Source organism: Danio rerio, chromosome 21 (genome assembly GCF_052040795.2).
Source record: "Danio rerio strain M-AB ecotype USA chromosome 21, GRCz13ab, whole genome shotgun sequence".
Taxonomy (NCBI): domain Eukaryota; kingdom Metazoa; phylum Chordata; class Actinopteri; order Cypriniformes; family Danionidae; genus Danio; species Danio rerio.
Window position 1 is genome coordinate 39,355,223 of NC_141041.1, and position 14,152 is coordinate 39,369,374.

Here is a 14,152-nt window from a genome sequence, read left to right on the forward strand (position 1 = left end):
TTTAACTGACTTTGCAAGCAACAGAATAAAAAAATAAATAAAATCAATAAGGATGCACCAAATAGCCCACTAAATTGAAAATGCAAGCAGTTTTACACAAATAAAAATGATTAAAAAATTCTTTGGAATTTGGTACCTCCATGATGAAAATACGAAGGAAGTAAGACAAAGCTCGTTTACAGTGTCATATACAGTATGATTCCTACATTAATAGTAAGTTTAATAGGAGTTTTTTTATAGATATAATAAAAATAAAAAATAAAAAAGGAAAAAAAAAAATTCATTGTTGCAATCTCACTAGGAAACATCACTTTGAGTGTGCATAATAATTATCCTGTGTGCAATGTAACAGTCTTTTTTGTTCATATTGGCCTGATTTTCGCAGGGATGAGGCTTATGGAATTCCATTTCCATATATTGATTCAGGTTTGTTCTAGATTTTCGTTGTATGGAGCCTTGAAAATGTTTTCAACAAGGTTTATGGACTTCTGGCAGGTAAAACTAAAGAGTAATAACTTTATTCAAACCATTTTATAAGACGGTCATAGTTTACAACTCAGTTGTGAATCGATACCCAGTAAATCAATGTTACGGCATCACTCACAGGTCCATTTCTAATTAAGTGAATGTTGTCCTACCGAGACCTGAATGAGTAGTTATCAAAACTCTGGTAGCAGCGCTTGCTGGGACTAGGATAATAGGCCATGTCTGGTCCAATAAGATGGTGTCTGTTCAGGAATCGGGCCGAACTTCTGACAAATATAGACGTGGCAAAAGAGCCACAAAAAAAGAAATTCATACATTTTTCAGAACAGAATTTATGATAAACATGGTAGAAAATGCAATACTGAATAAAGGAATAGTAAAAGAAGTTTGACAAACCTGGGTGGTCCATACCCACGCGGCTGTCTAGGTGGAGGGTGGGGTCGGTAGTGTTCATAAATCAGACCGGGAGGAGGAGGAGCTGGACTGTGCACCCCTGGAGAACGGACAGGATGAATGTTTCCTGGCCCAGGCTGCAGACGAGGAGGCAAGCCAGGCTGAGGACGACTGAAAGACACTGCCATCAACATCTCCTTACCACGAGGCTTCTTGAAGAACCGTCGCCGTCCTCGAAGCTCTGAGTCTTTGAAGAAGAAAATGTTTATGACCCACAAATGTATACATCTGCATGCTTCATTGCTCTAAATTGTTACAAACGGTGCAAAACTTCACAGATTTAATAGTTTTTAATAACACAAATTTAGTTAATAAAAAATAAATAAATAAATAAATAAATGAAAGCTATATCCAGCCCTTACACTTAATACAGTACACGCACAAAACAGAATTACTAAAGTTTAGTGTTGTGAAAAGTATCAAGTTCAGTAGTGAAATTTGCTAACAACTGAGCATGTTCATAAACAGCTGATTGGCCTGTGAAGGTCTGTGATTGGTGATCAGCTGGTTTGCCTATGAACTGACATAAAAGCAATTCGCTGATGGATTGACTGATCCTTAAAACTCTCCAGTGTCCCTATATCCATGTTTGCAGTTGGTGAACAACAATAAATGACCTTCATGGCCAATCACAGTCATTTCTGTTAAGCATGTGAACACAATGGCCAATCAGCAGTGTTTAAGTACTCGCTCAATGGCACTCAAACGTTGTTTAAATGTTTAAATTGGTACAGATTGATAGCTCAGTGTGACTCCCTTTTCCTCTTCAAAACTGCCATTTTTTTAGTGTACTGGAAACATTCCTCAAAGATTTAAGTCAATATTGACATAATGGAATAATACATTTGCTGCACATTTGTCCATAATGGGCATCTCACTTCACAATATCCCAAAATGCTCAACTAGTTTGAGATCTGATGATTCTGCAGATGGGTACACCGGTGACAAATTGACAGACATGGTTCACACCAGTATTCAGTAAGCTTAAGTTTTTAAAGTATGCTCACAACCACATTACACCACCAGCCTCAACAGGTTATAGAAGGCATAAAAGTAAAGCATGGAAGTTTTAATTTAAGCAAATTCTGACCAAAACATCTAAATGTCAAAGCAGAAAACAAGACTGCACAGACTAAGCAACCTTTTTCCAGTCTTTTGTCCAATTTAGGTCAAACTGAAGCCTCAGGTTTTTGTACTTGACCTAAAGAGGAACACTGCGTTTGGTCCTCTGCTGTTGTAGTTTATCTGCTTTAAGGTTCAGCATGATGTTCAAAGTTGAAGATGCTCTTCTGCATGTTGCGCTTCACAAATCAATCATGAAATTGGTCATTCTCCTCTGACCTCTGAATGTAGCAGGGCATTTTTCCCCACACAGCTGCTGCTTACTGTATAATAGGGGTGTAACGATTTATCATTGTACGATTTATTGCGATGCTAAAATGTTACAATATGCATCGTGGCGTTATGACAATTTGATTACGATATGATGTTCGTTTTCTCTTATTAGTTGAGCTGTTTGCACGTGAGCTACGTTCTACCTGCTGTCGCATGCGAGTTCAAATTGCAGCAACAGTAATGTTAGCAGACCAAGATGAGTGGAGCTGAAATAGAGGATAGCCCATCCTCTCAAAATCAGACGTCTGGCAACATTTCGGTTGTACAGTCATTGCTTTAGACTCGTCCGCTTTTTGACACGCATACTGGGTCAAACATCCTAAGTTATAAAGTCTTCACAGTGATTTACATACTTTGCACAGCGACAGGGATACCTTCTAATGGTGTTGAAAGAGTCACATACTGTATTTATAAGGTACAATTCACCCTAAAATATCATTCTGTCTTCATTTAATGTTCCCGCCGCAAAATCACACGACGTGAGCTGACCGTGAGCTTTTACTACAGAGGGCGGACTATGATCGACGCGCGCGTGTGGCAAGCCGTTTTAGCATTTAAACCTTTGTTCTGACTATACATAAATATATTTAGAGATATCTCTAATTATATTTTGACTAGTCATAATTATAATTCGACTAGCCAGAATGACAATTAGAGATATCTGCAATTACAATTGTACTAGTACGAAATCAGATTGGAGATATCTACAAATATATGACTAGTCATATTCCTCCATTGACTTCCATTGAAAAATATTTGCAGATCTCTCTAAATGAGTTTTGACTAGTCACAATTGTAATTAGAGATATCTCTAAATGAATTTAATTAAATATGAATTAAATACCTGGAAATGTGCACACACAAAAAACGCAAGTGACCAAGCAAAGCCTTAAGCTCTTCCTGTTAAATTCAATTGAATAGAAAGCTTATTTTATTTGCACCTTTACTTAAATTGTTCCTTAATTTTGTCTCTGTCATTTCAATAATATTTAAGAAGTTTTTAAATTGTTTTATTTTCCAGAGACAGGCCTGTTTAATTTATTTTCTTAAAAAAGGTTCAGTTTAACAAGCTGAAACAAAAGAAATACATAAAAAATAGTTTACTTGGTAAAATTTGCATTTCAGTTTAATTTTCAATTTTTATTCCAAATATCGTGATACATATCGAATCGTGAACATTATATTGTGATACACATCGTATCGTGAGCTGAGTGTATCGTTCCACCCCTATATCTTTTTTTGTTGCAGTTTCCTGTCAACACTAGAGATTGCTACTTGTGTAAATCTCACTATATCAGCAGTTGCTGAAACACTCTAGCCAGTATGGCACTAACAGCTCGTGCTCAGTTTCAACCTTAATGAATCATCTCTTGACTGTGTCAACATGCGTAAATGGATTGAAATTCAGTCATGATTAGAGCTGAAGATCTTTGCCCGAACCTGACAGGACCCGGCGGGACCTGATGGGATCGGGTTTAATTTCTATGATTTTAGACAAGGTCGGGTCAGGCGGGGCTTGGCTTGTGCATTTAATGAATTGTCGTGTGATGCAATTCGATTAATGTAGCAACCTTAAAATCCATCCCTGCAATGGATCAATCAGGTCAGCCTCAGGTTTAAAAACAATGGTCATTCTAGCCGCCAAGGTATTTTCGCGGTCACTCATACACTGCATATGACGGTAGAGCCCTAAACAGCAATGTATGTACAAGCAAGCTGACAGGGAAGATGACAAAGTTGAATAATGTCAGGCTATAAATGGGTTCGGGCTTTATAAAGCTGACAATCAAAATGTACCTGTCGAGCTCAGGCAATGTCAATCAATGTGTAAGAAGGACAGTGCTTACGGTGTGTGTGTGTGTCAAACATTTTGATGAAATACATTTTTTTTGGTTGGTTATATATTTGAAAGAAAATGTTGACAAGGCTTAATTTAAACGGCACAAGATGCCGTCTGCAAATGAGGGAAAAATGCCTCACAGCAGTCGTTTCCCATCCCATAGATTGTATTTTTTAAAATATCAGTCAAGGAGGTGGGGCTGATCGATAGCAGCATAAGTTTAAATATGTTAAAAGCAAGTAAATTAGATTAAAACTATAATTTTAAAGCAGTCCAAATGTGACTCTTAATACACATTAGCTGCCAGTCGAAAGTTCAAAGCATCCTCCTCACGCATACACAAAAATATTTATGGGTAATAGTTTTGTGTTCTTAAAAAAAAAAAAAAGGTCTATACAGCAGAATGTTATTCTGACTAAGACAGAACAGAATGGAAACTGAAAAAGTAGGGTGGTTCTTGAAATCATTGCCTTTCTCATTAACTATGGTTACCTACAAAAGAAACATGTCCTGTCAATAATTGCTTTGCTCAAAAAAATAAATAAATAAAAAAACGGATTCGCAGACAAGGATGTTGCTGTTAGTAGAAGCACCAAAATCAAACCAGTTCTCATGAATTTGATGAAGAGAAGTTAATTTGTTGGTACTTAGTCTTCAGGGTAGAACAAGAAAGTCCAGAATGTGGCAGGACCATCTCAAAAGAGTATTCAGGTGCAGGACTAGGACACCACGAGTGCATAGTTTGTTCAAGATGAGCAGCAGGATGGTGAGCGCATCTCCACATATAGTGAAACTAAATCCTTTGGAGGATGGTCTGCTGCAAAGATGGACAACAATGAATCCATGTCTTACCAGAAAAAACACAGACTGAAATTCTAAAAAATAATAAATAATAAATAAAATTCTTCGTAGCTGGCTTAAATGATCTAAGATGATTTGACAGATCCTGGATCTTTTAATCTTTATAACTGATCTCTAGCTCATTTGGTTCTTTAAACAAGTTTGTGAATCAGATTAAAACATCTGGATGAACTGATCTGAGATCGCTGCATATGTTATGAAGGACAGATCTATCAATCCACGAAATCATGATTTGCTGATGGCACAGCAGGGTAATGACATCTACTAATTAATATTCAATTATCCATGCGAGCTAAATTACATAAAATTCATAGTAAACGGTTTGTTAAATATGATACGCAATAACTTTACACCTTGTTGTGGTCTGCATGCTTGGCCCTTTCATGTGTCAAGAGCAATTTATTTAGTTTTACAGTTAGAGCGGATTTTCCTTATTATAGTAGCCGGTTTTTTTTAATCGGTGTAAAGAATAACAAAATGTTTACAAAACATTTTGATATTGGTAAAGGCGTCTGCAACTTTTGTGAAGCATCAAATCACTCATGTTAACTGTCAAAACATGTTTATGACTGCATAAATGTATTATTGGTTTTGAAAAGTCACATATTGTGCATTTCTATTATCATACACAAATTGTACTAAAGCGATCTAAAAAGTTAATATCAAAAAGTTCTTTCTTTGCACCACCAGGTGGCAGTCTTTGTACTTTCATTTCAGGGGTGCAGATTGCATAAGTTTTATTATATATAGTTAAAAATATCGACTATTTTCCCAATGTTATTCAGTATAACTACTATTGTAAGAAAATATCAAAAGTCTGTACATACTTTCAATATTTTCTTTGCTTGAACTGACCTGATCTATTCCTGTCTATATGAAATGAGCCTGCACCCTGCCAGGTTTGAGCTACCAGAACTGTTGCTATAACAACAACTCTCGAATCAGTTTTGAAGAACGAAACGATCCTGGATTGTGTCAAATCATCAATTACCAAATCCAGCTAAATGAGTAATCCACCTACGAAAAACAAACCCTAGGACTGGCATAAAGTATTATTACAAATCCCATTTTCTGACTGTTTGACTTAGTATCTGGAGGACACAAACAATGGTACCATCAGTTCTGTGTAATGTCAAAAGTGAAGTACCATTAATGTGTTAGATTGCTCCTCAGCCAAGAGAGTGGGCTCATTCACAATTTTGCATAAGAATACATAATTGGTACTAATACAGAGGAAACTATTCCTAACAAAAAACATTCTCAGTCATTCTACATGAGCTCCATCATTTCTTTAAATGCAGAGAACCTTCCACAAGAACAACCAATCTAGGCAGATCTCTACAGTATCTCAGAGTGGCCAAACTCCGTGAGATCCTGCATAAAATGCACCTAAAGAACTCGCAGACCATGAGAAACAAAATTCTCTGGTCTCATAAAACAAAAAAAAAAGAACTCTTGGCCTGAATACAAAGCATAATGTTAGGAGGAAACCAGGCACTGCTCATCACAAGACCAATATCATTTTTGTTGTCAATATGGGGTATTGTTTAAAAAAAATGTAGAATAAATGTTGAAAAATAAGCGACGCAGTGGTGCAGTAGGTAGTGCTGTCGCCTCACATCAAGAAGTTGGCGTTTCTGTGTGGAGTTTGCATGTTCTCCCTGTGTTCGCGTGGGTTTCCTCCGGGTGCTCCCGTTTCCTCCAGTCCAAAGACATGCGATACAGCCCAATTGGGTAAGCTAAATTGTCCATAGTGTATGAATGTGAGTGGGTGTGTATGGATGTTTCCCAGGGATAAGTTGCAGCAGGAAGGGCATCCAGTGCATTAAATGGGTGCTTGATAGGTTGGCGGTTCATTCCGCTGTGAAAAATGAATGAATGTTGAAAAATTTCTGTAACCTTTATAAAAAAAAATAATAATAATAATAATAATAATAATAAAATATAGCTGCAAGCAGCAATTAACGGGGGTCAAGCAGTTTAGCAGTGTAAGGTCATATAGCGGTTAGGACGCCTGTAAGTAGTTTATTCGACAACGAAATATACGATTAGAGTGTTAAAGTTTATAGATAAAGAGTAAAAGGTGTGACAAGCTTTGACAAAATTTAATCTTAAATGCATTAATTAGGTTCAGTTCATGTCAGTTTGGGATTCAGAATGCATTACATTACATTACATTATTTGCAATAGAGCAGTAAAATAAACAATAAGTGGTCTGTTACTTTCATCTAGTTGCCACAGTTGTGATTTTCTTTACACGTTTTAAAACAAGGTGTTTAATTATAGAACCAGTTTTGCCTATTAGAATTATTACACAGAGGTTAACTGTGACCAAATTAGATGTTTAATGCATAGCAGTGTTTATATCAGGTCAAAATGTGATTCAGAATGATCCTAAATGAAATTTCCCTGATTTTAAACTCAAAAAAATGTTAAAAACAAAGGTATGCAAATATTATGAACAATAAATAAGTGGTCTTGTTGTGACATCTAGTGGTTAGAAATGGTAGGTGACAGTTAAAAGTCTGTGTTATAGTGGCTAAAATGATACAATATTGAAAATATGTGTTTTTAAGACCTTTAAACATCCAAGATGGACAAAAAAATAACTTATAAATCATTTCAGTGGTAAGTCTGTAAATGAAGCACATTTACTTCATTTTTAAGCCATTTTAGCATGTTTTTAGAACCATTTCCACTATTATAGCGCCACCTATTGCCCAATCTCCACAAGATTTTGCATGTTTATTCACATTGATATGCCATATCTGCTCACCAATTTCTGTGATGTTTTGGGTTTTCCTTATTGGTTTACAGGCATGTAGGTTCGTGTAGACACGCCCCTTTTGTTAATGAGCCTGTTACAGCTATCTAAAATGGAAAGTTCAACTTTTTTTTGATAATTATTGATCTACTCAGTCCAGAGGATCATACAACACTGGTTTCGTTGCGATTGAGTTAAAAACCAGGGACTAGTTCGCAAAAGTAGGTTTTGTTTATATTGATGGTTTTTTAATGAACAGTTTGAGTAACAGCAGTGGTTTTACTGTCAAACTATTCAGTAGGAGCAGACCTATCATATGATATGTGAATCAAATGTTTTTTTGTGAAATAGTATGTAAATGAAGCAAATTTACTTTATTTTTAAGCGATTTAGCATATTTTTGCTATTATAGCGCCACCTATGGTTTGATCTTCACAAAATTTTGCAAGTTTTATCTCGTTGATATGCCACATGTGCTCACCAACTTCTGTGATATTTTGGGTTTTCCTAATTGGTTTACAGGCATGTAGGTTTGTGTGGACACGCCCCTTTTGTAAATTAGCCTGTTACAGCTAGCCAAAGTGAAAAGTTTAACTTTTTTTTGATAATTATTGATCTACACAGTCCAGAGATTCTAACAACACTGGTTTCGTCGCGATTGAGTGAAAAACCAGGGACTAGTTCGCAAAAGTAGGTTTTTCCTATATTGATGAATATCTAACGAACGGTGTAAGTGACAGCAGTGGTTTGAGTGTCAAACTGTTTGGTATGAGCAGGCCTATCATATGATATGTATTTTGTGTGGTTGCGCAAAAGGTTGTGTGATACACAACTCATTACACACTAAAAATACGTAAAATCGCCCCCTAGTGGCCGATTTCTTTCAAAATTCTTACAGACCTCTAGGACCATGAGTCGACCATGCCCAGCGAGTTTCGTTTTGATCACTCATCGTTAACCTTGTTAAATGGCTGCTCAATTTTAATTGGCCAATGGCGGCCATGTTTTTTGAGATATGCCAATGTCCTTATAGTATGTTATGACAACTTGGTCAAAGACACTGCATGCCAAATTTCAAGCTGATTGGACAAATGGCTGTAAGGTTAAAGTAATTTTTATGTTTTTTTAGCTTTATAGCGCCACCATGTGGCCAAAGTCTGCGGGTTTTGCAGTGTCACCTCAAATTGAGCTTATGCATGTGTGTACCAAGTTTGGTGATGATATCTCATTTTGTTCAAAAGTTATAGCTCCAATTAGCTTTTAGCTTCAATTAGCATCGAACATTGTTGTGCACTGTTTCGCGTGAGAATAAAAATGTCAACTTTTTTTTGATAATTATTGATATTCAGTGTCCAGAGAACATTTGAGAGCTGGTTTAGTTTAGATTGAGTGTAAAACCTAGGACTAGTTCGCAAAAGTAGGTTTCGGACAAATCGCGATGTAGCGGGAAAACGGTGCGTCGTAGAGCAAAAATTTCTGGTATACACTTTTGTTCAGGTTAACCCAAGGATTCAAAAAATGTAAAGTTTTTGAGTCTTCGACAAACGGTGAACGAATAGCGGCCAAAAATGTCCAAAAAGTGTTTTTTTGGCGCCATAGCGCCACCTATGGTCTGATTTGGCTGATCTTTGGCCAGAACGTAGTGTACCGGGGTACTACCTTCTGGCCAAGTTTCAGCTCTCTCGGCCTTACGGTTTGGTCTGGGCAATAGTGACTTCGGCAGAATAATAATAATAATAATAATAAATATAGCTGCAAGCAGCAATTAACGGGGGTCAAGCAGTTTAGCAGGGTAAGGTCATATAGCAGTTAGGACGCCTGTAAGTAGTTCATTCGACAACGAAATATACGATTAGAGTGTTAAAGTTTATAGATTGAGCTAACAAATGTTTGATTAAACACTCCAGAGAAGCAACTTCGATTTTTACATATTGACAAATTTTTAATGAACATTTCGAGTGACCGATTTTATGTCAAAGTGACCAGTATAAGCAGCCCTATGATATAATGTGTAGATCGAGTCATGGCACCTTAGACAAAGACACAGCATGTCAATTTTAAGTTAATCAGAAAAATGGTTACTCGGATACAGTGATTTTACAACGTATAGTGCCATCATGTGGCCAATGTCTATGAGTTTCATGCTTTGACCTTTGACTGACCTCTTGCATATGTGTAACAAGTTTGGTGAAGATATTTTAATTCCTTCATGAGTTATGGCTATTTTAGCTCTTCTTAATAAAAATGACAAAAGAGCAGTGATTAAGCTATTAGTGATCTCCTACTGCCATCTAGTGGCCACGGTGTAATTTATTTATGTGATTACAGCCATTTAGGTGTGCATAAACAAATCCCTTCTAAGATTGAGCATGTTCTAACTATATAAAATGAAAATTTTGTATTTTATTAAAAGAATTAAAAATCTACAGAGTAAAAAGTGTGACAAGCTTTGACTAAATTTGATCTTAAATGCATTAACTGTGTTCATGCCATGTCAGTTTGGGATTCAGAATGCATTACATAACATTACATTACATTCTTTGCTACAGAACAGTAAAATAAACAATAAGTGGTCTGTTTCTGCCATCTAGAAGCCACAGTTGTGATTTTCTTTACATGTTTTAAAACAAGGTGTTTAATTATAGAACCAGTTTTGCCAATTAGAATTATTATGGAGAGGTTAACTGGGACTAAATTAGATGTTTAATGCATAACAGTGTTTACATCAGATCAAAATGTGATTCAGAATGATCCTAAATGCAATTTCCCTGACTTTAAACTAAAAAAATGTAAAACAACAAAGGTATGCAAATGTTTTGAACAATAAATAAGTGGTCTTGTTGTGACATCTAGTGGTTAGAAATGGTAGGTGACAGTTAAAAGTCTGTGTTATAGTGGCTAAAATGATAGAATATTGAAAATGTGTTTTTGAGACCTTTAAACATCCAAGATGGACAAAAAAAAACAACAACTTATAAATCATTTCAGTGAAAAGTGTGTAAATGAAGCACATATACTGCATTTTTAAGCCATTTTAGCATGTTTTTAGAACCATTTCCACTATTATAGCGCCACCTATTGCCCAATCTCCACAACATTTTGCAAGTTTATTCACATCGATATGCCACATCTGCTCACCAATTTCTGTGATGTTTTGGGTTTTCCTTATTGGTTTAAAGGCATGTAGGTTCGTGTAGACACGCCCCTTTTGTAAATGAGCCAGTTACAGCTATCTAAAATGGAAAGTTCAACTTTTTTTTGATAATTATTGATCTACTCAGTCCAGAGATTCATACAACACTGGTTTCGTTGCGATTGAGTTAAAAACCAGGGACTAGTTCGCAAAAGTAGGTTTTGTTTATATGGATGGTTTTTTAATGAACAGTTTGAGTAACAGCAGTGGTTTTAGTTTCAAACTGTTCAGTATGAGCAGACCTCTCATATGATATGTAGATTGAGTGTTTTTTGTGAAATAGTGTGTAAATGAAGCAAATTTGCTTTATTTTTAAGCGATTTAGCATTATTTAAAGACTATTTTTGCTATTATAGCGCCACCTATGGTTTGATCTTCACAAAATTTTGCACGTTTCTTCTCGTTGATATGCCACATGTGCTCATCAATTTCTGTGATGTTTTGAGCTTTCCTTATTGGTTTACAGGCATCTAGGTTCGTGTAGACACGCCCCTTTTGTAAATGAGCCTGTTACAGCTATCAGAAGTGAAAAGTTCAACTTTTTTTTGATAATTATTGATCTAGACAGTCCAGAGATTCTAACAACACTGGTTTCGTTGCGATTGAGCTAAAAACCAGGGACTAGTTCGCAAAAGTAGGTTTTGTACATATTGATGGTTTTTTAATGAACAATGTGAGTGACTGCAGTGGTTTTAGTGTCAAACTGTTCAGTATGAGCAGACCTATCATATGATATGTAGATTAAGTGTTTTTTGTAAAATAGTGTGTAAATAAAGCACATTTACTGCATTTGTAAGCCATTTAGCATGTTTTAAAGACTATTTTTGCTATTATAGCGCCACCTATGGTTTAATGCTCACAAAATTTTGCAAGTTTCTTCACATTGATATGGCACATGTGCTCACCGATTTCTGTGATGTTTTGAGTTTTCCTTATTGGTTTACAGGCATGTAGGTTCGTGTAGACACGCCCCTTTTGTAAATTAGCCTGTTACAGCTAGCCAAAGTGAAAAGTTCCACTTTTTTTTGATAATTATTGATCTACACAGTCCAGAGATTCTAACAACACTGGTTTCGTCGCGACTGAACTAAAAACCAGGGACTAGTTCGCAAAAGTAGGTTTTTCCTATATTGATGAATATTTAACGAACGGTGTAAGTGACAGCAGTGGTTTGAGTGTCAAACTGTTCGGTATGAGCAGGCCTATCATATGATATGTATTTTGTGTGGTTGCGCAAAGGGTTGTGTAATACACAACCCATTACACACTAAAAATACGTAAAATCGCCCCCTAGTGGCCGATTTCTTTCAAAATTCTTACAGCCCTCAAGGACCGTGAGTCGAACATGCCCAGCGAGTTTCGTTTCGATCACTCATCGTTAACCTTGTTAAATGGCTGCTCAATTTTTGTTGGCTAATGGCGGCCATGTTTTTTGAGATATGCCAATGTCCTTATAGTATGTTATGACAACTTGGTCAAAGACACTACATACCAAATTTCAAGCTGATTGGAGTAATGGTTGTAAGGTTAGAGTAATTTTTATGTTTTTTAAACTTTATAGCGCCACCATGTGGCCAAAGTCCACGGGTTTTGCACTGTCACATCAAATTAAGCTTACACATATGTGTACCAAGTTTGGTGAGGATATCTCATTCCTTTCAAAAGTTATAGCTACAATTAGCAATTAGCTTCAATTAGCCTTGAACATTGTGTACTGTTTCGTGCGAGAAAAAAAATTTCAACTTTTTTTTGATAATTATTGATATTTAGTGTCCAGAGAACATTTCAGAGCTGGTTTGGTTCAAATTGGGCAAAAAACCTAGGACTAGTTCGCAAAAGTAGGTTTCGGACAAATCGCGATGTAGCGGGAAAACGGTCCACCGTAGAGAAAATCTGGGTCACTCCACTTTTGTTGGTGCTGACCCAAGGATTCCAAATATGTAATTTTTTTGAGTCTACGACAAACGGTGTACAAATGGCGGCCAAAATATTGGGTTTTGGCGCAATAGCGCCACCTATGGGCCGATTTGGCTGATCTTCGGTGAGAATGTAGTGTACCGGAGTACTACCATCTGACCAAGTTTCAGCTCTCTCGGACTTACGGTTTGGCCTGGGCAATAGTGACTTCGGCAGAATAATAATAATAAATATAGCTGCAAGCAGCAATTAACGGGGGTCAAGCAGTTTAGCAGGGTAAGGTCATATAGCAGTTATGACGCCTGTAAGTAGTTTATTTGACAATGAAATATACGATTAGAGTGTTAGAGTTTATAGATTGAGCTAACAAACGTTTGATTAAACACTCCAGAAATGCAACTTCAGTTTTTACATATTGACAAATTTCTTAAGAACATTTCGAGTGACCGCTTTTATGTCAAAGTGACCAGTATAAGCAGCCCTATGATATATTGTGTAGATCGAGTCATGGCACCTTAGACAAAGACACGACATGTCAAATTTTAAGTTAATCAGATAAATGGTTACTCAGATACAGTGATTTTACAATGTATAGCGCCATCATGTGGCCATTGTCTACGAGTTTTATGCTATGACCTTAGACTGACCTCTTGCATATGTGTAACAAGTTTGGTGAAGATATTTTAATTCCTTCATGAGTTATGGCTATTTTAGCTCTTCTTAATAAAAATGACAAAAGAGCAGTGAATAAGCTATTAGTGATCTCCTACTGCCATCTAGTGGCCATGGTGTAATTTATTTATGTGATTACAGCCATTTAGGTGTGCATAAACATATCCCTTCTATAATTGAGCATGTTCTAACTATATAAAATGAAAAATTTGTATTTTATTAAAATAATTAAAAATCTACAGAGTAAAGTTTGACACGCTTTGACTAAATTTGAACTTAAATGCAATAACTGTGTTCCGGCCATGTCAGTTTGGGAATCAGAATGCATTACATAACATTACATTACATTCTTTGCTATAGAGCAGTAAAATAAACATCAAGTGGTCTGTTACTGCCATCTAGAAGCCACAGTTGTAATTTTCTTTACATATGTTTTAAAACAAGGTGTTTAATCATAGAACCAGTTTTACCTATTAGAATTATTATGAAGAGGTTAACTGGGACCAAATTAGATGTTTAATGCATAACAGTGTTTACATCAGGTCAAAATATGATTCAGAATGATCCTAAA

At 36.2% G+C, this 14,152-nt stretch overlaps 2 protein-coding genes across 51 annotated transcripts in view; one reads left to right on the forward strand and one right to left on the reverse strand.

The window, feature by feature from the left end:
• The window catches only part of LOC147838916 (uncharacterized), a 166,036-nt gene that overhangs the window by 62,580 nt on the left and 89,304 nt on the right, over positions 1–14,152 (forward strand). The window lies entirely within an intron of this gene.
• The window catches only part of alg13 (ALG13 UDP-N-acetylglucosaminyltransferase subunit), a 37,556-nt gene that overhangs the window by 13,224 nt on the left and 10,180 nt on the right, over positions 1–14,152 (reverse strand). For 16 of the 50 annotated variants that reach the window (XM_087299926.1, XM_087299924.1, XM_087299908.1 and 13 more), the window contains 3 exon segments: positions 1,082–1,126; positions 883–979; positions 639–749 (listed from right to left, as the gene is read on the reverse strand). In XM_087299926.1, the coding sequence (XP_087156052.1) occupies positions 639–749; positions 883–979; positions 1,082–1,126 (253 nt within the window). 50 annotated transcript variants of the gene reach the window in all.